Source organism: Emiliania huxleyi (assembly GCF_000372725.1).
Source record: "Emiliania huxleyi CCMP1516 chromosome Unknown EMIHUscaffold_215, whole genome shotgun sequence".
In the NCBI taxonomy this organism is placed as follows: Eukaryota; Haptophyta; order Isochrysidales; family Noelaerhabdaceae; genus Emiliania; species Emiliania huxleyi.
Window position 1 is genome coordinate 169,077 of NW_005200461.1, and position 20,730 is coordinate 189,806.

Here is a 20,730-nt window from a genome sequence, read left to right on the forward strand (position 1 = left end):
CCGGCGGCGTGCAGCTAGGTGGCGGCGCGGGGAGGCGCTCCACCGCCGCTGGCCGCGTCCACTGCCCGAGCGCCTAATGGTGGTGTACGTGTGTGGTGGGTGGTGGCAACGGCGGTGATGGTGGTGGTGACGGTGGTGAGTGGTGGTGGTGTGTGTTTGTGTGGTGGTGTGTGTGCGTGCGCTGCGTGTGCGTGCGTGTGTCCTTGTTTGCTTTTGCGCCTCGTAGTGCAGCGGTGCGCGCATCAGCGCGAGTTGCTGCGCCGCCGTCCCGCACGCCACGATTCGCGAGCCGCCACCGCCCACGCCGCCACCGCCCGCGTCACCACCGCCCACGCCGCCGCTACCGCGCTCACGCTTCTTGTGCGGCGTCGCCGCTTCGGGATATCCAGCGGACACGGGCGGCAGAGGCCCGACTGCGCCTGCCGGTGGTGGCGGCGGCTGCAGAGCCTCTGCCTTGCAGCCTGTCCCGCCGACTCGTGGCTTGAGCAGCCCGGTCACCTCGACGAGGTAGCGCTTCGTCGCGTGGGGCATGCCACCCCCGTCGCCGTGGATGAGTGCGTTCGCGAGCGCGCCGTCGTCCGTGAAGAGCAGCAGACCCTCTGTGTCGCGGTCGAGCCGGCCGACGTGCGGGACAGCAGGAAAGCCACGGTGCAGACAGTCGTAGACGGTGAGGCGCGACGCGCAAGCCGCACCCGCCAGGCCATTGGAGCGCTGCGAGTGGCAACCTGACGGCTTGTTGAGCACAAAGTAGAAACGACCTCCAGCGCCCTCGCCAGCGGCTCCGTCCCGCAGCGCCGTCGCAGCCTGCCGCACATCCCGCGGGCGGACGCCGGCTGCTCGCGCGATCGTCTCGGTCGTCTCGCTGTCAGGGTACGGGAGGAGGGCTCGCCTCAGCTCCTCGGCGCCGAGGCGGTCGGTGAGGGTCTGCAGGACGTGAGCGGGGAGCCGCATACACAAACACGCATATAGGTATCTTGGAGGCAGCCGGGCGGAGGCGGCTGAGCGGCCGTTTGGCTGTTTTTTTTTGCTTAAAGTTGGCTCGACGCTCCAGACACTTTGGCCAAGTCTTCGCGAAGGCCGACGTCGCCGAGCACCAAAGCCAAGTTCCATGTGTGGCTCCACGCTCCAGACAGGTGGCAGCTTAGTAACGACACCATCGCCTTGCTATCGCGTGACAGCCGCCGACCGACGCCTCGGCGCCGGCCGACGCCGTGTTCAGGTTCACGGCTGGCGAGACGATGCAGACCTCTCGCCCGACCTCCGCGTCGGGCGAGGACGACGACGAGGACACCGGCTCCGAGGAGTATTCCGACGACAACGGTTACTCGATCGCTACGCGGTGTTCAACCGCAGTGAAACCACCCCCTTCCCAACCGTCTCAGGGACGGACGCATTTGCCCCCTTTCAAAGGCGGTTTCGAAGTTGATGAGACCTCGTCCCCCCCTAAACAATAAAGGGCGTAAAAAGAGTTTTACGTGCGTAAAAAGAGGCGCGGAACAGGCCGGAACCGCCGCTTGCACGTGGGTCACACAATGGCAGCGCTCCAGACGCGCTCTGGTAGCTGCCAATGAAGCTGCAGCCCATCGCGCACGCGCCGGACGGCCGCTGCACCTCCACTGCAGTGCCCTCCTGCACCGAGCGACACGTCAAACCTTTGTTGCTGCCCATGACCGCCGGCGGCTCCGAGCTCGGGTGAGCGAGCCCTGGCTGAGCTGAGCCACTGCGGTCGCAGTTGCAGCGCTGCGGTCGGTGCAGAGTGGCCGTGCGCGTACGGCGTCGTACGCGCACGGCCGCTCTGCCTCAGTGGCGTGCGGCTTGGGCCAACTGGAGGTCGCTCTCCGACCTCGCTCCGGCTCTCGCGTCTCGGGGCCAGCCAACCCAGGACGCAGGAGTCGACTTTATAATGGACCAATCTCAATAACAATCTATCTCAACATGAACGACGGGGACTCGGACGCGATGGATAACCAGGGATCATGTATCATCTCCTACCGAGCGGCGAGCTCGCTTGGTCGAATCGCGCGTCCGCTACCCCGACGGCGCCCGTGAAGTCGACGCTGTCGAGGACGGCGCCGCGGAAGTCCGCCCCGCTCACGGTGGCGTCCTTGAAGGAGACGCCGAGCAGGTTGGCCTTGACGAAGCTCGCGCCCGCCACGTTCGCGCCCGTGAAGTCGGAGAACTCGAGGACAGCGCGCGTCAGGTCCGCCCGGTCGAGCTTGCACTGGCCGCAGTTGACGCGCTTGAGGCTGGCGTCCGAGAGGACGGCGCCGGAGAGCTTCGCCTTGGACATGATGGCGTCGTCCAGCGTCGCGTCGTGCAGCCTACGCCACAGCCACGCCCCGGTGAGGGGCACTCTGTTCACACTCGGATCCGCGCGGAGCGGGGTCGGTGTTCGTGCAGCCTGGCGGCCTCGGGCCGGCGGCGGCGGCGGCGGCGGCGGCGGCTGCGGCGGCGGCGTCGAACCTTTTGTAGCGGTCATCGAGATCGTAAGCGGTGACGCTGACACCCGGTTCGGGCGAGCGTGGTGCGTCGAGCCAGTCGCAGCGCATCCACCACAGGGGGGGGTGCAGCTTTGTGCAAAGCAGCGTCAAGTGCATCCACGGGCCGCGTGCCGAGGTAGATCGTCTCGGCGGGCTCGAGGGTTTGAAGGTCGGGGTTCGTTCCACCTCACGAGGCTCCATGTCGGCGTATACACGCCGGCCAGGAGCGAGAGCGCCAGAGAGAAAGCAAAAGGCATAACAAGCAAAGGATCTCTCTAACGCCGCGGCCAAAAGAGACCGCGGACCTTGAATTTCGGCGGCGCCGAAATTCACACAAGACTGTGAACACACCCACAGGACGAGGGCCCAACTTCAGAATCGTGCTTTTTGGGTTGGGTTGGGTTGTTGGCCCGGGTTGGGTTGTTCCGCGTGAGGTTGGGTCGTCGGCGCGAATGGTGAGGGCTCGACCGCCGCCGCTCACGCCAGCGGACGGCCACCATCGGTGTTTTTGGCTTCGCCACCGTCCAAGGCGTGCGCCATGCGCTCGCCGGCATCGAGCGAGCAACGTGATCGACCGAGCGGCTTGCTGTGTGGACGCCTTCTTCTGGCTCTCGTCGAGAGCGTTTTGCGTCCCGGCGGGTGGGAGAATATGTGTCGTCTGATGTGTCACTGTGTACGTCACATCGGTCTTGATAACAAGCACGGTCGATCCGTCGAAGCGATACACTCGTTCCTATCACGCTGGAAGGCTGGCATGGAGCTCTGCGCCGGCACACAGAAGAGCCGTGCGGCAAGAGAAGAGCTCGATGGGGAGCGAGAACCGTCAGATTTTCAGGTGTAAGCTGAAGTCCGTCGCGATGCACTCAATCCCTCCCGAGCGAAAGCCTGTGGCTCTCTCGAACTCGTCGATATATTGCGGATAAACTGCTCTTCCCGCATAGCTTGCAGAGTCAGAGGCGCAGAAAGGCTGCGAGTGCTCGACGAGTCTTGCGAGCTGCGCGGTCAAACCTGGGGGGAACTGACCGCATCAAGGCGGACTTCCGAAACCTGGGTGAGCACCTCTGACGGTTCTCGCTCCCCATCGAGCTCTTCTTGCCGCACGGCTCTTGCTGTGTGCCGGCACAGAGCTCCGTGCCAGCCTTCCAGCGTGATAGGAACGAGTGCATCGCTTCGACGGATCGACCGTGCTTGTTATCAAGACCGATGTGACGCACACAGTGACACATCAGACGACACATATTCTCCCACCCGCCGGGACGCAAAACGCTCTCGACGAGAGCCAGAAGAAGGCGTCCACACAGCAAGCCGCTCGGTCGATCACGTTGCTCGCTCGATGCCGGCGAGCGCATGGCGCACGCCTTGGACGGTGGCGAAGCCAAAAACACCGATGGTGGCCGTCCGCTGGCGTGAGCGGCGGCGGTCGAGACTCACCCTTCGCGCCGACGACCCAACTCACGGAACAACCCAACCAACCCAACCCAACACGAAACAACCCAACTCAAAGCACGATTCTGAAGTTGGGCCCTCAGGACGCTGAGTACAGGACAATACGAAGGGAGTATACTCAGGCAGTCAGGGACGGGTGAGTTCAAGGACATACTAAGAGCACCCAATGGAGCAATGGAGCTCGGGTTACACCAATCCTCGCTACCCAACGCGGCCAAAGGATATCCACCTCGAGAACCTCGAGAGAATGGAGCAAGGCATAGCTGTGAAGTGGTCTCTCCACTGACAACACCCAATCGCTCTTCGCGCCGCCGCCACGGCTCAATGTCGCGCTCGCCCCGCGCACGCACCGTCGACGACGCCCCGCCCACGGACTGGCTGGCCGAGCTGCCACCGGAGCTGCACCTCCGCATCCTCGAGGGCGTCGACGACTTCTCTGACTGCGCCGCCTTCAGCCTCGCGTCGCCGCGCCTCGGCCTCCTCGCCCTGCGCAGCGGCCTGGCGCGCTTCAAGGACCCCCTCTTCGCCGTGGCGATGCGGCTGCTGCTCACTGAGCGCTTGCTTGCCGGAGCATTTGTCGGGGCGCCCATCATGGACACGCTCAACGAGGCCACCCTTCGCGCCTACGCCGCCGACCGCCGCGCCACCGCCGACCACTTCCCGTGGCTTGCGAGGGTGAGCCCGGCGCACTGCCTCTCGTTGGAAGTGACGGGTGCTGGCGCGAGTCGCGCCGAATACTGGAGACTGCGGCGCGGCGAAGAGAATGACGCGATGCTGCGGCGACGCCTCTTGCAGTCCGGCACGGTGCAGCACTACGAGGGCGGGCGAGGCGCGGAGCGGATGGTGCGCTTGGTGCTTCCCAACAACGTGGTGCACTACGAGGGCGAGCGAGGCGCGGAGCGGGTGGTGCGCCAGGAGTCTGCCAACGGCAGCGTGTCGTACTACGAGGGCGAGCAAGGTGCGGAGCGGAACGTGCGGACGGAGTCTGCCAACGGCAACGTGTCGTACTTCGAGGGTGAGCAAGGTGCGGAGCGGGTGGTGCGCGTGGTGCTTCGCGGCGGCATACAGTACTACGAGGGCGAGCGAGGCGCGGAGCGGATGGTGCGCGTTGAGTTTGCCGACGGCACTGTGCAGTACTACGAGGGCGAGCGAGGCGCGGAGCGGATGGTGCGGACGGAGTTGCCCGACGGCAGCGTGGCGTACTTCGAGGGCGAGCGAGGTGCGGAGCGGAAGGTGCGCGCGGTGAGTGCCGATGGCACCATTACGCACTACGAGGGCGACAACGGTGCGGAGCGGGCGGTGCGCGTGGACTTGCCCGACGGCAACGTGCAGTACTTCGAGGGCGAGCAAGGTGCGGAGCGGGTGGTGCGCGTGGTGCTTCGCGGCGGCATACAGTACTACGAAGGCGAGCGAGGCGCGGAGCGGATGGTGCGCGTTGAGGTTGCCGACGGCACTGTGCAGTACTACGAGGGCGAGCGAGGCGCGGAGCGGATGGTGCGGACGGAGTTGCCCGACGGCATGGTGCAGTACTACGAGGGCGAGCAAGGTGTGGAGCAGGTGGTGCGCCAGGTGTCTGCCAACGGCAGCGTGTCGTACTACGAGGGCGAGCAAGGTGCGGAGCGGAACGTGCGGACGGAGCTCCCCGACGGCAGCGTGGCGTACTTCGAGGGTGAGCGAGGTGCGGAGCGGAGGGTGCGCATGGTGCGTGCCGATGGCGCCGTTGGGCACTGCGAGGGCGAGAAAGGTGCGGAGCGGATGGTGCGCGCTGAGTATGCAAACGGCAACGCGGCGTACTACGAGGGTGAGAGTGGCGCGGAGCGGGTGGTGCGCATGGAGTTAGCCAACGGCAACGTGCAGTACTACGAGGGCGAGAAAGGTGCGGAGCGGGTGGTGCGCATGGAGTTGGCCGACGGCATGGTGCAGTATCTCGAGGGCGAGCGAGGTGCGGAGCGGATGGTGCAGGCGGGCGCGAGCGAGGACAAGGCGGCCGCGGAGAAGCGGTACAAGGCCATGCGGGTTGCAGAGCTGAGGAGCGAGTGCGAGCGCCTCGGCTTGGCCACCACCGGCGTCAAAGCAGCGCTCGTGGCGCGCCTCCTGGCGGCCTGAGCCTGTACTCCTATGGAACTCTCGCGCATATATGTTCGTGAATGAAATCGCTCCAGCGCGAGGCGGGACAGCGACTGACCACTGAGGACTGTACCGTGACTCATGTACGTCACCGTAAGTTAGACACATGCATGGGCCTTTGAGCTCTCGTAAGCGAAAAATATGCGCGGCCGCATAGAGCTTAGTCCTTAGAGCACACATCGCTGTTGATCTCTCGCGCGCATATATGTTTGTGAATGACTCCAGCGCGAGGCTGCAGCGGTCTCCACCGTCCAGCGACTGTACCCCCCACCCCGTGACCCACATCAGACATTACGAGTACCAACGTCACCGTAAGATAGTATAGAGCAAGGGGAAGTTCTTTCCCTTTCGCAAAGGAAAACTACACGTCACATACACTGAAAAACAAAACCTCTCTCTCAAGGAAAAATAATTTTAGAACAAACTCCCTCCAATAAGCGACTGTACCACGGAGCACAGAGCGCAGCAGACAGGACGGCGGCGACGGCGGACATGGCAGAGACGAGTGTGAAACAAAGGGCGGCGGGCATGGAGGGCGGTAGCGACGGGGATGGAGACGGTGACGGTGGCGAGGGAGAGGAAGGGGGTCCATTAACACCAGACAGCGAGAGGGGCAGGGAGGAAAGGGGGAGAGAGGAAGCCAACGCGACGTGCGCAGAGGATGAGGATATAAACTGGGACGACGCAGCGGAGGGGAGTGCCTCTCTGCGTGCCGTGCCCGTGGGGATGGCCCGCGGCGTGCAAGCCCCACCCGGCCGGCGGATGGGCGTGTGGGCGCGTCGCCCTGCTTGCTCTAGGTGAAACGTCTAAAGGACGAAGAAGACCCGAATCCGCACGGCGGGCGGAGAACGACGGGCGGAGAACACACGGGCACTAGACCAGGGAGGACTGGGAGAGTGTGAATGGAGGGACACGTGTGTTCAGACGCGCGGTAGGAAGGGTAGGCGGGCGGGGCGAGGCGACCTCGACGCAGCTCTCGCGGCACTCGGCCTTCAGCGCCTCGATCGAGGCGCCGCCCTTCGCCGCGTCGGCCTCGAAGATGGGTGGGTGGGGATAAGCACGCCATCGTCGCACACACACCTCGGCGAACGGGACGCGGTCGCCGAGGTTTCGTACGTCGGGCGTCATCTGCACCGGCACCGCCATACGGGGTGTGGAGGGTGAGTTGACCAAGGGGTTGTGCGCCGGGCCCTCCTGCTCGGCTCCAGCCGGTAGACAAGTCTTGTCATCAACAGAGTAGATGGATCTGACCTCGGGGCCGATGTGACCAAGCGCTGGTAGCGTGGTTTTACCTCACACCCATGGTCTCACAGTGTGCCGGCAGTCGCCGAGCAGTGTCGCTCACACCAAGCCGCAGCACAAGTGACTGAGGGCCAGTGAGGGCGAGCCCATCGCTGTCACAGCTGTGGCAGCCGCACAGTAGGCTGTGTCAACTGTGCAGAGTGTGTGAGCAGCAGAGGAGCTGCTCTCCAGGCTTCTGTCGCAAAGAGCTGCATGCCACCGAAAGCGCTGTCGAGGTTCGCCGAGCGCGGCGAAATCGGGGGACGCCGCCACCGACGAGCGCGTTGGACTTTTCACTCCGGACAAAGACGGGGACACAGCGGACGGTGCGGGGTGTGTCCCCGTCATAGCGGCGAGGCGCGGGACCGTCTGTGGCGACGTGGGTCGCGTCCTCCGATTTCCTCAACTCAGGGTCCGCTCCCTCTAGAGCTCTACGTGTCCCGCCGGCGTCGCGGATACCGCGCGAAAAAATCGGCCAGACGATGGATATAAATAGAGCCGTACGCTGCTCCGATACTCTCCGGGCCGACCCGTCCCTACCCGACGGTGTGACACTCTTCCACGCGTCTCGCTCACGCTGAAGCACGTGCTCGCCTCAACTGCTGGCGCGCGCGCGCCGCGCGCGCGGCCACCCACTCACCCACACCCTCACACGCCGGCGCCAGCCTTCCCCAGGCTTCTCAGTGGCCGCCATGCAGCCCCGACACCACCTTGGTCAGGTCATTCACCCACTTCGAGATCTCCGTGTTGTCGTCCGAGGAGAAGAGGAGGCTCGCACTGCCTCCGGCGCTCTTGGCCGCCTTGGCATGCCGCGAGCCAGGGTGGAGCTCGAGCTTGAAGGATTTGAGGTCGCTCCGCGCCACTTTGCTGACCTGCGCACCGGGCGAGAGCGGGCTTCGCTGGGAACAACAACCACGGCGGCAGGCGCGTGCGGCTGCGCCGGAGCCCTCTCCTCTCGGCCATCTCTCCCCCCTCTCTCCCGGTGGCCCTCTGTGGGCTTCTCCATCTCTCTCGGGCTCACGTCTGCGCGGAGGTCGAGGCTCATCTTTGGTGGCTTGGTCTGATCCGCCTGTGGGCCGAGCAGGGGGGGGGGGGGACGCGAGCTGAGCGGAGGGGGGGGCAGAGGGAGGGAGGCGGTTGCCTCTCGCCGCCGGCGAGCTTGGAAGATTGCGCCGCCGCCATGACGAAACAGAAACTAGCGCAGACGAGAGCAGGGCAGACCCGGGGACTGGGGAGCCGGAGCAGACGGCATCGGCCGCCGAGGGAACGTTGGGAAGAGGCACGAGGAGGGCGGCGACCTCAACCGACTTTGGAGGGCCTCCCGCCACGCACCTTTTTGTCGAAGACGTCGAGCTTGCCTCCGCTCAGCACGCACCACCGCTTGCTCTTGTTGGCGCTCAGCAGGCCCGAGCGGTGGACGTGCTCGGCGTCCCCGCCGCCGCCGCCTCCCGTAGCGCCGCCGCTGGGGTTGGGGGGCGCCCAGTGCTCGCGCGGCGGCGGCGGCGGCGGCGGCGGCGGCGGCGCCGTCTTGGAGCCCCTCTTGTGTCCAAACTTGATTGCGGAGGCGGCGCCGGCGACGCTCAGGCGGCGGCCCTTCTTCGGCAGGGAGCTGTCCTCGTCGTCGTATCCGGCGGGGCGGCTGTAGTCCTCGTAGCTGGAGGGCGGCTGCTGGTGCTGCGGCTGCTGCGGCTGCTGGTGCTGCTCCTGGTACGATGGCGGGGGCGGGGGCGGCGGCGGCGGCGGCGGCCGCTCCTGCCGCTGCTGCTGCTGCTCTCCCGCTGCCTCCGGTGGCAGCAGACCCGAAGGTGGTAGCTGCTGCGGCATCGCCGCGCCCTTGTAGCGCGCCGCGGCAATGTGCAGGGCGACCGCAAACTCATTGCGCGCGAGGTAGCCGTCGCCGTCGGTGTCGCACAGCGCCCACACGGCGTCAATGTCTTCCCTTGGGAGCCTACGTCAGAGATCATCCCTGCGGTCTGAGGTTGGGGAGACATGGGTAGACACGGGGAGATATGGGGAGATATGGGGAGATCATGAAAGCGCCGTCCAGAGACTAGGGCTAGGATTCGGCGCGCGCATCGCGGGAGAGCGCACAAGAGATGCGAGGTGCGAGTGCTGCGAGAGTGCGGTAGCACAGCCTGCAAGGCCTACCTCCTCGAGAGCTAGTTGGAATACAAATGGGGGGGGACTCCGCATCTAGGCTTGGCCACACCTTGCGCGGCTGAAGGTGGGCTCCGCCTGCGCGCGGCTGAGGGCCCAGCTGCCTCGGCAGAGCGAGTGGAAGAGCTGGATGTACCGCGCGTACTCGGGGCCGCCCATCGCCGCGATCGGCGGCGGCGGCGGTGGCGCCGGTGCCGGCGCCACCGCATGCGGCGGCCCGCCAAAGGTGCTAGCGCCAAAGGAGGCGAAGCCGGTCGTGGGTGCCGGCGCAAACGCTGGCGGCGAGGAGAAGGAATCGAATCCCGGCGCTGGCGCGGGCGCGGGCGGTGAGGGAAAGGGTTCGAACCCAAGCGCTGGCGCCGGCGCGGGTGGGGCGGAGAAGGAATCGAACCCAGGCGCTGGCGCTGGCGCGGGCGGGGCGGAGGTTCCAAAGGACGTGCCAAAAGCAGTGGGCAGAGCCTGCGTCTCGTAGCTGCTCAGGAAGCCGGCAGGGGCAGAGGGCGCTGGCTGTGCCTGCGGCGGCTGCGGGTAGGCGGCCTGCTGCGGCGCGTGGGGCGGCGTGGGCGGCTGCGGGGACGGCGCCTGCTGTTGCAACCCCGGCGCCGGTGGCTGCAACGCGCCAAACGGGTCGCTTGCAGCAGTGCCAAGTGACGCAGCCATCGGCGTGGCTTGGGTGCCGGGTGTGTCGCCGCCAGGGGCGCAAGCCGCTGGCTGGGGCGCCTCGCGGGTGTGCGGCGGCCAAGCCTGCGACGGCGAAGACAGCGCCTGCACCATCGGCTGCATGGCGAACGCTTGCTGCTGCTGCTGCTGCTGCTGCTGCTGCTGCTGCTGCGCCTGCGCGGCCGCCACCGCCTGTGCTGCCGCCGCCGCCTCCGCAACCGCCGCCTCCGCCTCCGCCGCCGCTGCGGCCACCGCGGCGGCCGCCGCCTCTGGCATCCCCTCCCGCCACTGCCCCAGCTGCTGCTGCTGAGCAGCCGTCAAGCCGGGGAGCGTTCCCCCCGTGATGAAGGCGGCGGCGGCGGCGGCGAGGCGCCCAAAGGAGTCTGCGTCGATCGGCGGGCCGCTCTCCTAACGTGTGCAGACTAGGGACTGAAGGCAAGTACTTCACGCCCCCCCCCCCCCCCCCAGGTAAGGGAAACTTCTCCTGGGTAGGAAAGGGCAGGTAAACTTCTCCACACACACGAGGTGGTGGGGCAAGGGGGGGCAACCCTCGCGTCTCCACGTCTGACGACCGGAGCCCCACGGCATTCAAAGTGCAAGGCCCAGTGCGCGTGGGTGAGCGGTGTGTGTGTGTGGGGGGGGGGGGGTCACGTCACTGGACCCAGTGGACGAAAGTGCGAGTGATAGGTATAGCCAGAGGCTGACGCGGCAGCTACGGATACAGTGAGATGAACATCCAAGAGAGGGGTACATTGAGGAAGGAAAGACGTGCCGTTCTCGAGTGCTGCTTCCGTAACGCCTTCAGCATCTACGGCGTCTCTCCCACGGGTTGCCCGCAGGGTGCGCCGGCAGTTCGGCGGCGAGGCAGAGGTGGCGGAGCGAGTGCAGCAGCTCATGCCTACAAGGAGAAGCCTCTGCAACGGCTTAGGGGAAGCTCCGCGCTCGAGATGGATGAGGGGCGCGCGAGTTGTGCTTGCCGGGGCAGGCAGGGCCGCCCCTGCGCGAGGGCCGCAAAGGCGAGTGTGGCGTCGGGCGCCAGCTGCTGTTGCGGCCGTGGCTCCAGCTTCTGCGGTGGCGTCGAGCGGAGAGGAGACGGCTCTCCGCCAGCCATCTCCGTCCGCCGCTCCAAAGCCAAGTCCGAAGCCAAAATGGACATGCTGGAGCCGCTGCCGTTGGCGTCGTCGCCCGGCTGCTCCACAAACAACCCCTGCGCCGGATATCCGTGTGGCTGCTGCTCGAGGCTCTGCGGCTGGTAGCCTTCGTAGTGCTGGCCGGCCGATTTCGCCGCCGGGACAACTTGCTCTTGCGGAGAGGCCGCAGGCATGCCGCCGATCCCGCAGCTGCCCGCCCCGCCCATGCCACAGCCGCCTATGCCCAAGCCACCCATGCCGCCGCCGCCCATGCCGCCGCCGCCCATGCCGCCGCCCATGCCGCCGCCGCCCATGCCGCCAATGCCGCTGCTGCACGAGCCGCCGCCCGTTGCGCTGGGCGCGGCCGGCGCTGGCTGAGAGCTTGCGGAGATCAAGTCGAACTGCTGGCTGCCCACGTTGCCGATCCCGTTGCCGCTGCCCATGCCGCCACCCTGCGGGTTGCCGCTAACCCATCCCGTTGGCGACGCTTCTCCGCTGCCGCCTGGGCTAGAGTGCGTCGTGGCTGCGAGGCAACCAAGCTCAGCGAAAGAAGCCATTGAAAACCGATCGCGACGACGTTTGTCGTGCCTTTTTCGTGTAGCCTTCGGTGGCGGAGAGGGCGAGATCGTTGATTGTGCGTTCGCGAATTCTTTTCATTTTTGCTCTCTCGAGGTTCTCGAGGTGTGTGTGTCTGTGTGTCGCTCGTGCGTGTCGTCATCATCTGTCCAGCGTCCACCCATACCGCGTTGGTGTCCAGTCCGAGCCTGGCTGTTCTTCACCTTTCTACCTACCTACCTACCTGTGTGTGTGTGTGTGTGTGTGTGTGTGTGGCGAAAAACTCGTCTCGCCACACGCCAAGGGCTTATGCTCTGGCGAGACGTGAGGCGCATGCGCAGGAGGGGAGGGAGGGGGCATGTGTAACGACGCTGCTAGAGATGCCTTTCGGGGCCCAGAGACAAAACTTCTGATGCCATGCGTGACCTAGTAGTGTCCCCAGCTATGGGCGTGTCCACGTTGGAGCCAGGTGTGGTGTGGGCGCGAGAATAGCTCCGCCGTTCATGGAGGCAACCGATGCGAGTCGACTGGTGTGTGTCGTCGTGGTTTCGTATCAAGCTCACGCACTCACTCACTTTTGTCCGCGCTCGAGGCGACGCGCGATGAGTGCGAGCGGTGCGGTCTCAGCCCCTCCTCTCCATCGCCTCCTCACAGCCCCGCCCGGCCCTCCGACGCCGCCGACCTGGCGGGGAGGGAGGCAGGAACAGCGCGGCGAGCCGCTGCTCGGGTGCGTCCCTGTGCGCACTGCGTGGTCTGGTGGGTGGGCCGGGGCGCGCAGCGAAACTCAGGCGCGCCCGGTACGAGTATTCTTTACTACCGCGGCTCGCGCGCGAGAGAAAGAAGGAACGAGTGCGGAGTGGCACCGATGGACATCCACAACAACTACCTAGAGTGGCGTGGTGCCGGGGCACACATACGGATCGCACACATACGTGCGTGCGCACCCACATACGAGTCGACTCCACAAGTCACTACCAACGTACAGCAACGAATCGTACATTGCATCATCTGCGAGGGGGCTCTATGTAGAGAGGCGCGCAAAAGTCCCCACCGCCCCGCTCGCTCGCGCACGTGCGCCCGCCGCTCTCGACTTGCGCCAGCCTCGATGCTACGCCGGCTCAAACGCGAACTTGACAAACTTGTTGGCGTGGCCTTGCTTCATGCCCACGCTCTCCGCCACCGTGGCGCGCTCCGCCGCGTCCATCGTCCGCAAGTAGCGGAGGTCATCATAGCCCTGCTCCTCGAACGCCGCCGCGTACCGGCCCAGCCCGACCCCCTCGAGAGCCTGCACCACCGCCGGCATGCCGAGGGGCGGGAGGGGCTCTGTCGCCGGCATGCCGAGGGGCGGAAGCGGCTCGGTCGCCGGGCCGCCCTGGCGCGGCGCGGCGCGCGACGCACACCACGCCAGCAGCGCCGCGCACACCGCGCCGTCCTCGTCCGCCAAGTTGGAGGCGGGCTCCCAGGAGGGGGCATAGCAACCCTTCCACGCGACGAGGTAGTCGACGCCGCCGCTCGGCCGGCGCCGCTCCGAGAGGATGCGGTCCACCTCGAACTCGGCCGCAGAGGCGGCGGCGGTGGTGGAGGAGGCGGCGGAGTGGGAGGCGGCGGCAGAGGTGGAAGTGGCGGCACCGCCCGCGCCGATCGCGGTCTCGACCTTCTGCCGCTTGCGGGGCGCGGTGCTGGCCTGCGGCGCTGATCTGGCTGCAGACCTGGCCGCCAGCTCCGCTTTGCCCTCTGCCGAGCGCGCGTAGCGGAGCGCCGCCTCCTCCGCGGTGGCGTAGCGGCCGAGAACGACGTTCTTGCCCTTGCGGTACACCTGGGCATAGTAGGGCGTGGCACCGTTGTGCAACTTGCAAACGCACTTGAAGCCGGAGTTGCTCCGCTCGCTGGTGATGAGCTCGACGCCATCAAAGAGCACCGGCGGCGCGGCACTGACCGCCAAGTCGGCTTTGGCCTCCGGCGTGCGCGCGTAGCAACGCGCCGCCTCCTCTGCCGTGGCGAAGTGGCCGAGGACGACCTGATCGCCGTTGCGGTACACGTGGGCGGAGTAGGGCGTGGCACCGCTGCCCAACTTGTACACGCCCTTGAAGCCCGTCTTGTTCGTTGCGCTTGTGATCAGCTGCACGGCGCTCGACTGCTTCGACGCAGCGGCGGAGGAGGAGGGCGGCACGGCAGGGAGTGGCGCGGGGCGCTTGGCGGGGCGAGGCGTCGGCGGAGCGTTCCTTGCCGCCAAGTCGGCGATGCCCTCTGGCGTTGCAGCGTAGACTCGCGCCGCCTCCTCTGCGGTGGAGTAGTAGCCGAGAGTGACGACGGTGCCCTTGCGGTACACCTGGACTCGGTAGGGCGTGGCACTGCTGCTCACTTTGCTCACGTTCTTGAAGCCCGTGCTGCTCCGCTCGCTCCTGATCAGCTCGCTGCTGCTGAGCTCGGAGTTGGAGGGGAGCGGCGGCTGCGGCGGCTGCGGCGGCGGTGGCGGCGCATCCCTTGCTGCCAGGTCAGCAATGCCCTCTGGTGTTGCAGCGTAGACTCGCGCCCCCTCCTCCGCGGTGGCATAGCGGCCGAGATGGACGGTGGTGCCTCCGCGCTGCACCGAGACTCGGTAGGGCGTGGCACCGTTGCCCGAGTCGCTCACGCCCTTGAAGCCCGTGCTGCTCCGCTCGCTCCTGATCAGCTCGCCGCTGCTGAGCTCGGAGTTGGAGGGGAGCGGCGGCGGTCGCGGCGCATCCCTTGCCGCCAGGTCGGCGATGCCCTCCGGCGTCGCCGCGTAGGCCCGCGCCCCCTCCTCCGCCGTGGCGTAGCGGCCGAGAACGACGCTGGTGCCCTTGCGGGTCACTTGGACACAGTAGGGCGTGGCTCCGCTGCTCACTTTGTACACGCCCTTGAAGCCCGTGCTGCTCCGCTCGCTCCTGATCAGCTCGCTGCTGCTGAGCTCGGAGTTGAGCTGCGGTTCCCCTGGATCTGGCGCCGTCGCATCCGCCGGCTCCGCCAATGCCAACTCCACACCCTTCTCCAGCCCGGCCGGCGGCGGCCGCGCTGCTTCTGTCGCCTCCGCCACCTCTGCGCCCCCCGCCGCCGCCCCGTCCGCACCTGGTGGCGCTGCGAGGCCGCAGATGCCGAGGTCCCACTTGATGATCACTGAGGTCCCCGCTTTGATCTTAGTGAAGCGGGACGTGTGCTCGCTGCACGCACACGGCATGGGCAGCTTGAGGACGGTCCCGGCGGGGTAGTCGGCGGGGAGCGTAAGGCGCAGCTTGGCGATCTGCGGCGCGTTCGCGTCCTCGCGGTCGCACGCACGCTCCCAAGGCAGGTCGCGCGGGAGCAGCACGAAATCCGCCATCCAGATTGGTCGAGAGAGTGTGAGTAACCTGCGGGTTTCTTTTAACCAACTCTCAGGGGCAGTAGGTGGGCGAGCTTCAGGCGCGCCCATCTCGATCGTCAAGGCGTGGCTACGCGCGGTCTTCCGCGGGGGGAGCTTCGTCGACGGGTGCGGGAGCGCGGCGCAGCCAGTGCCGTGGCGATGCCTCCGGCTGTTTGCGGCGGGCGGCTTGCTGCTCGCTGCATGGCGAAAAACTCGTCTCGCCACACGCCAAGGGCTTATGCTCTGGCGAGACGTGAGGCGCATGCGCCCAGGATGGGAGGGGGCATGCGTAACGACGCTGCTAGAGATGCCTTTCGGGGCCCAGAGACAAAACTTCTGTGATGCCATGCGTGACCTAGTAGTGTCCCCAGCTATGGGCGTGTCCACGTTTGGAGCCAGGTGTGGTGTGGGCGCGAGAATAGCTCCGCCGTTCATGGAGGCAACCGATGCGAGTCGACTGGTGTGTGTCGTCGTGGTTTCGTATCAAGAATTCTCTCTCTCTCTCTCTCGCCCAGGAGGCCCTGGGGACGGTTCACAGAGAAGACGAGACGTTCATTAGAAGCCGTCGTTGCGAAATTATGTCCAATGCTCTTCCAATGCTGGCGGCGGCCTCCGCATCCTCCTCCGCCAACGAGCAAATTTTTTGTCCATGCTAAGCGATTCCTATGTACATAGAGGGCGCTCGAAAGCGGCTGGCCGGCACGCCCGCCGCCGCCCGCCGCCGCCTCGGCAACACCTACCCGGCGACCATCTACGCGCTGGACGACGCGCTCTCCAAGCTGAGCAAGATCTCGCGCGCGGAGAAGGTGTACCGCGGCGTGGCGGGGCTGCGGCTGCCGGACGAGTTCCTCACCCGCGACGAGTTTGGCGTCCGCGGCGGCGTCGAGTACGGCTTCCTGTCGGCGACGACCGACCGCAGCGTCGCGCTGGCGTACGCGTCGAGCGGCTCGTCGACGGGCGTGGTGTACGAGATCCAGCAGACGATGGGGAGCCGCGGCGCCGACATCTCGTGGTGCAGCCAGTACCCGTTCGAGAAGGAGGTGTGCTTCGCGCCGCTGCTCGGGCTCGAGGTGCAGGAGGCCGCTGACGGCGCGCCGGCCAAGCGGATCGAGGGCGGCGTGGTGGTGGTCGAGCTGCTGGCCAGCGTGTCGCACGGCGGCCTGGAGGAGGAGTGGGCGACGCCGGAGAAGCCAACTCCTCCGCTCCCCGCACATACCACCGGGGCGAAAATCGCCCCCGCGAAGGACTCGGCCAAGCAGTGCGTAGGACTTCGCGTGGCCCCAGCCGAGAAGAGTCCTCTGCGAGGCGTGGTGCCGACTCCGCGCTTCTAGTCTCTAGACACATCAAGGATGTGGATTGTTGGTGGATCGCGGAGACGACGGCTCTCCCTCGGCGCCCCCCGCGAGCTCATTGTTATTTGTTTCCCTCCAAAGCTCTGTCCTCTGACCTCTGTCCTGCATGATCCATGAAAGTGTTTAGCGAAAAACGCGCATCTCAAATTTCCAAATAGAAAACGACAAGAAACTGCGCGGGGTTCGACCCCCTCCTCGCTCACTTCCCGACGGCGTCTCCTGCAGCCTCCTTACCACCCACCGCCCACTGCCGCGCCGCCTCGTGCGCGCACATGCCGAGCGCCACCGCCACGTTGAGCGAGTTCTTGCGGCCTAATCGACCCGAGATCGTCCAAGGTGAGAGGAGATTGGCGCGAGGTTGCCCGTGGAGCGAGTCCGTGGGGCCTCGGCATGGCAGCCGCACAACCGCGTCGCAACGCGCGAGCAGCTCTGGCGCGAGGCCGTGCCTAATCCCGGGTCATCTCGGGTCATCCAAGGGGTCATCTCGGCTCATCTCCCGGCCAATCTCTGGGAGATGAGCCGCGTCGGGCGAGGGGCCGCCAACCTGCGGGAGACCTTGAAGAGACGGCTCAGGGGACACTTCGGGGAAGAGCAGAGGCGGCCAGGTCCGACGCCAGCCCCGCGCCGCTCGTTGCCCAGCAGCAGCGCGCACCCGGCCGGCGGCGGCGGGAAGGCGAACTCGTGCGCGTACGGTGCGCCGGCGACTGTCTCAACCGCGACGACCGGCACGCCCGCCGCGCGGAGCTCGTCGATTGCACTCTCGGCGCGGCGGCGCCTGTCCAGGTTCACGGCTGTGCGGGAGGCAGCCGATCGATAGTCGAGACGTGGCCGAGATGGCGGCTGCCTGACCACGACCCACGGCTTGTGCGTGGGGCGATCTCTTCACGGCCGGCGCGCCAATCTTGGTGACGCGGCGCCACTCCCACGCGACAGCCGCGTGCGTGCGGCATGGATTCGCGAACGCTCACGCTCCCTCCTCCGCTTCGTGGCAGGCGGGCTACGTGCAGCCTGGCACGGCCCTACTGATGATTGCGGGCGAGGGTGTCGAGGTTGTCTCATGCCCCCGCTCAACCTCGGGCCGCAGCAGCTCGACGATACATAGTGGCCATCGCCGCCGGCGCTGCCGTCGCCTTTCTCCTTTTCACGGCGCTCTGCTGCGCGGAGTTGGTCGCACGGGGCTTCTTCGGAGCGCGGGCTCAGCTGCACTGCACGCACTCGAACAAGCGTTTGCTTCCGCTCTATCTTCCACGGACGCGCGCAACGAGAGGTCATCCGAGGCCGCCTATACTCTGCCGACTCGCGCCCCCCTTCGCCCCGCCGTGGCTCAAAGCTCAAAGGGTGACACGCAGCAGCAGCCTGCGGCTGGGGCGGCGGCCGCTCTACCGCCGTCTGGCGACACCGGACATCGTCGGAGGCTTCCGCCGAGCCCAGTGCGGAGCTCCCGGTGTCGCCGTCGATCAATTTTCGCTTCAGTGCGATTGGCGTGCTGCAAATGAGAGAGGACTTGAAAAAAAATGAGAGAGGACTTGAGCCCGAGACAAGTGTGTCACTTCCGAAGTGTGTACCGAGACACGGTGTGTCGCGTGTCGCGGTGAGACTCAGAGCTGAAGAGTGAAGTCCTGAGAGGGGAGAGCGGTGCCTTAAGGGGGCACACGTGGTCATCGTATTCGTAGAGAGAGAATGTAGGCAGATGGAATGAAAAAATAATAAATATGAGAGGAGAAAGCGCGCCACCTCGCCCACCACTGGTCCTCTTTTCGAGCTGGTCACGCTGCCTTTTGCGCCCCCTGCCAGTCCCGGATCATCCGGCGCAGCATGTGGTTCGGGACCAGAATGCTGTGCTCGAGCTCGCCGCCCGTCATCGGGCTGGTCGACTTGCTCGCGAGCCAGCGCTCGATCGCCGTCCGCTCGTAAGCATGCCCATCCGCCGCCATCACCGGGTCGCTCATCACCTCGGTCGTGATTGGGCAGACGAAGTCGTCCGGCGGCTCCTCCTCTCCCTCGGGTGGCGCCTCCGCCGCCGGTGACGAAGCGCCCTGCCGCTCGGCGACTCGCGCCTGATCCCCCGGCGCACGCGTCGCCCCGACCTCCAGCGTCGCGCTCTCCTCGAGCGCCGCTGCCAGCTCCGCCTCCTCCGCCGCCGCCAGCGCCTCCTCTGCCGCCTCCTCTGCCGGCGCCTCGGCCTCTTGCGACGGCCCAGCGCCTCCCCCGCCGCCCTTCTTCTTGCCCTTCTTCTTGCTCTTCTTGTTTTCCTTGGCGCGCTTCTCCGCCTCTGCCTCTGACAGCAGCGCCGCCGCAGCCTCCTCGGCCGCCCTCTCGGCCTCCACCCTCTCGGCCGCCGCCCTCTCGGCCACTGCCCTCTCCACCTTCGCCTCAATCTCCGCTCTCTTCGCCGCCCTCGCCGCCGCCACAAGTGCGCGCTCGCACTCGGTGTGGCCCTCCTCCTTGGCCAGCTGCAGCGCCGTCTCGCCGCTCGCAATGCGCGTCGCCGTGTCAGCGCCCGCCCGCAGCAGGCAGAGCACGACGGCGGGGTGGCCCTCGTCGCACGCGATGTGCAGGGGCGTCCAGCCGCCGCCCGCAGCTTGGTCGACCGCCGCGCTGGCCTCGAGGAGCAGCTGAACGATCTCGAGGTAGCCCTTCTGGCACGCGAGGTACAGCGGCGTGAAGCCGTCCTCCGTGGCTTGGTTAACCGCCGCGCCGGCGCCGAGGAGCAGCCGCACGCACTCGAGGTGGCCCTTCTGGCACGCCGTGAACAGCGGCGTGGCGCCATCCTGCCTGGCCTGTTCGACCGTCGCGCCAGCCTCGAGAAGCAGGTTGGCGCACTCGAGGTGGCCGTTCTGGCACGCGATGTACAGCGGCGTGGCGCCGTTGACGTTGGCTTGGTTGACCGCCGCGCTGCTCTCGAGAAGCATCCGAACGCACTCGAGCTGGCCATTCTGGCACGCGATGTACAGCGGCGTGACGCCGTCACCCTTGGCTTGGTTGACCGCCGCGCTGGCGCCGAGGAGCAGGTTGGCGCACTCGAGGTGGCCGTTCTGGCACGTGACGTACAGCGGCGTGGCGCCGTCACACTTGGCTTGGTCGACCGCCGCGCTAGCCCCGAGGAGCAGCCGGGCGCACTCGAGCTGGCCCTTCTGGCACGCGATGTACAGCGGCGTGGCGCCGTTGACGTTGGCTTGGTTGATCGCCGCACTGGCGCCGAGGAGCAGCCGGACGCACTCGAGCTGGCCCTCCTGGCACGCCGTGAACAGCGGCGTGGCGCCATTCTCCTCGGCTTGGTTGACTACCGCACGCACCTCGAGAAGCAGCTGGGCGCACTCGAGGTGACCCTCCTGGCACGCGACGAGCAGCGGCGTGAAGCCGCCAGCGTCTGCTTGGTTCACCGCAGCGCCGGCGGCGATCATCAGACGGACGCAGTCGATCTGGCCAGCCAGGCTCGCAGCGCACAGCGGCGTGGTGCCGTCATCCTTGGCCTGGTCGACCGCCGCGCTGGCCTGGAGGAGCAGCTGGGCGCACTCGAGGTGGCCGTTCTGGCACGCCATGAACAGCGGCGTGACGCCGTCGACGTTGGCTTGGTTGATCGCCGCGCCAGCCTCGAGGAGCAGCTGGGCGCACTCGAGCTGGCCCTCTTGGCACGCGATGAACAGTGGCGTCGCGCCGCTGTTCTTGGCTTGGTTGACCGCCGCGCTGGCGCCGAGGAGCAGCCGAACGCACTCGAGGCGGCCCTCCTGGCACGCGATGGCCAGCGCGGTGGAGCCAATGCCCGTCGTCGCCCCCACGCTCGCGCCGCTCTCGAGCAGCAGCCGCACGGCGTCGGCCTGCCCGTACCAAGCGGCACAAGTCAGCAGCGTGAAGAGGTTTTCGGCCTCGAGCCGCGCGTCGAGCAGGGCGGTGAGCGCCGGGCCGCGCGTCCACCCGGTGAGGAGGGCGTGCAGCGAGCCCAGGTCGCCCCGGCGCAGGTCGGCGAGCAAGGTCGGGCTGATGGCGCCGCTCATTGTGTGGCGATTGATTCCGCTGCCGCGATGGATTCCAGCCTGGGTTCCAGTGTGTTTGCGGGGTAGGGCCTGGGCGTTCTCCATCTAATTCTTCTGCTAACCGCGCTCGCGTGATCCGTCGCCACTAAGCACCTCCCCTCCTCCTTCGTCGCGTGCTCCGTCGCCCTCGTGCCGTGCAACCCCCCCCCC

General features: G+C 66.9%; 7 protein-coding genes across 7 annotated transcripts; 2 read left to right on the forward strand and 5 right to left on the reverse strand.

Moving 5' to 3' along the window:
- Window positions 1–2,062: 2,062 nt before the first annotated feature.
- EMIHUDRAFT_46973 (hypothetical protein) lies at window positions 2,063–2,320 on the reverse strand (the record flags this gene model as incomplete). The annotated part of the gene is made up of 1 exon (XM_005780432.1): window positions 2,063–2,320. A coding segment is annotated over one exon (258 nt), but the record flags the coding sequence as incomplete, so codon positions are not given.
- Window positions 2,321–4,250: 1,930 nt separating this feature from the next.
- EMIHUDRAFT_114392 (hypothetical protein) lies at window positions 4,251–6,032 on the forward strand (the record flags this gene model as incomplete). The annotated part of the gene is made up of 1 exon (XM_005780433.1): window positions 4,251–6,032. The coding sequence occupies one exon, from the start codon at window positions 4,251–4,253 to the stop codon at window positions 6,030–6,032; it is 1,782 nt and encodes a 593-aa protein (XP_005780490.1).
- A 1,982-nt stretch (window positions 6,033–8,014) lies between these two features.
- On the reverse strand, window positions 8,015–9,650 carry EPS15R (epidermal growth factor receptor pathway substrate 15-like 1; the record flags this gene model as incomplete). The annotated part of the gene is made up of 5 exons (XM_005780434.1): window positions 8,015–8,206; window positions 8,356–8,403; window positions 8,667–8,779; window positions 9,134–9,282; window positions 9,544–9,650. 5 exons carry the CDS (start codon window positions 9,648–9,650, stop codon window positions 8,015–8,017), a joined length of 609 nt encoding a protein of 202 aa, XP_005780491.1.
- A 1,399-nt stretch (window positions 9,651–11,049) lies between these two features.
- Window positions 11,050–11,475, reverse strand: EMIHUDRAFT_235270 (hypothetical protein; the record flags this gene model as incomplete). The annotated part of the gene is made up of 1 exon (XM_005780435.1): window positions 11,050–11,475. One exon carries the CDS (start codon window positions 11,473–11,475, stop codon window positions 11,050–11,052), a length of 426 nt encoding a protein of 141 aa, XP_005780492.1.
- A 1,469-nt stretch (window positions 11,476–12,944) lies between these two features.
- Window positions 12,945–15,173, reverse strand: EMIHUDRAFT_114394 (hypothetical protein; the record flags this gene model as incomplete). Its single annotated transcript, XM_005780436.1, has 1 exon — window positions 12,945–15,173. The coding sequence occupies one exon, from the start codon at window positions 15,171–15,173 to the stop codon at window positions 12,945–12,947; it is 2,229 nt and encodes a 742-aa protein (XP_005780493.1).
- Window positions 15,174–15,843: 670 nt separating this feature from the next.
- Window positions 15,844–16,525, forward strand: EMIHUDRAFT_235272 (hypothetical protein; the record flags this gene model as incomplete). Its single annotated transcript, XM_005780437.1, has 2 exons — window positions 15,844–15,861; window positions 15,974–16,525. The coding sequence occupies 2 exons, from the start codon at window positions 15,844–15,846 to the stop codon at window positions 16,523–16,525; spliced, it is 570 nt and encodes a 189-aa protein (XP_005780494.1).
- Window positions 16,526–16,745: 220 nt separating this feature from the next.
- On the reverse strand, window positions 16,746–18,495 carry EMIHUDRAFT_235273 (hypothetical protein; the record flags this gene model as incomplete). The annotated part of the gene is made up of 6 exons (XM_005780438.1): window positions 16,746–16,992; window positions 17,199–17,321; window positions 17,619–17,683; window positions 17,930–18,032; window positions 18,112–18,165; window positions 18,317–18,495. The coding sequence occupies 6 exons, from the start codon at window positions 18,493–18,495 to the stop codon at window positions 16,746–16,748; spliced, it is 771 nt and encodes a 256-aa protein (XP_005780495.1).
- Window positions 18,496–20,730: the final 2,235 nt, after the last annotated feature.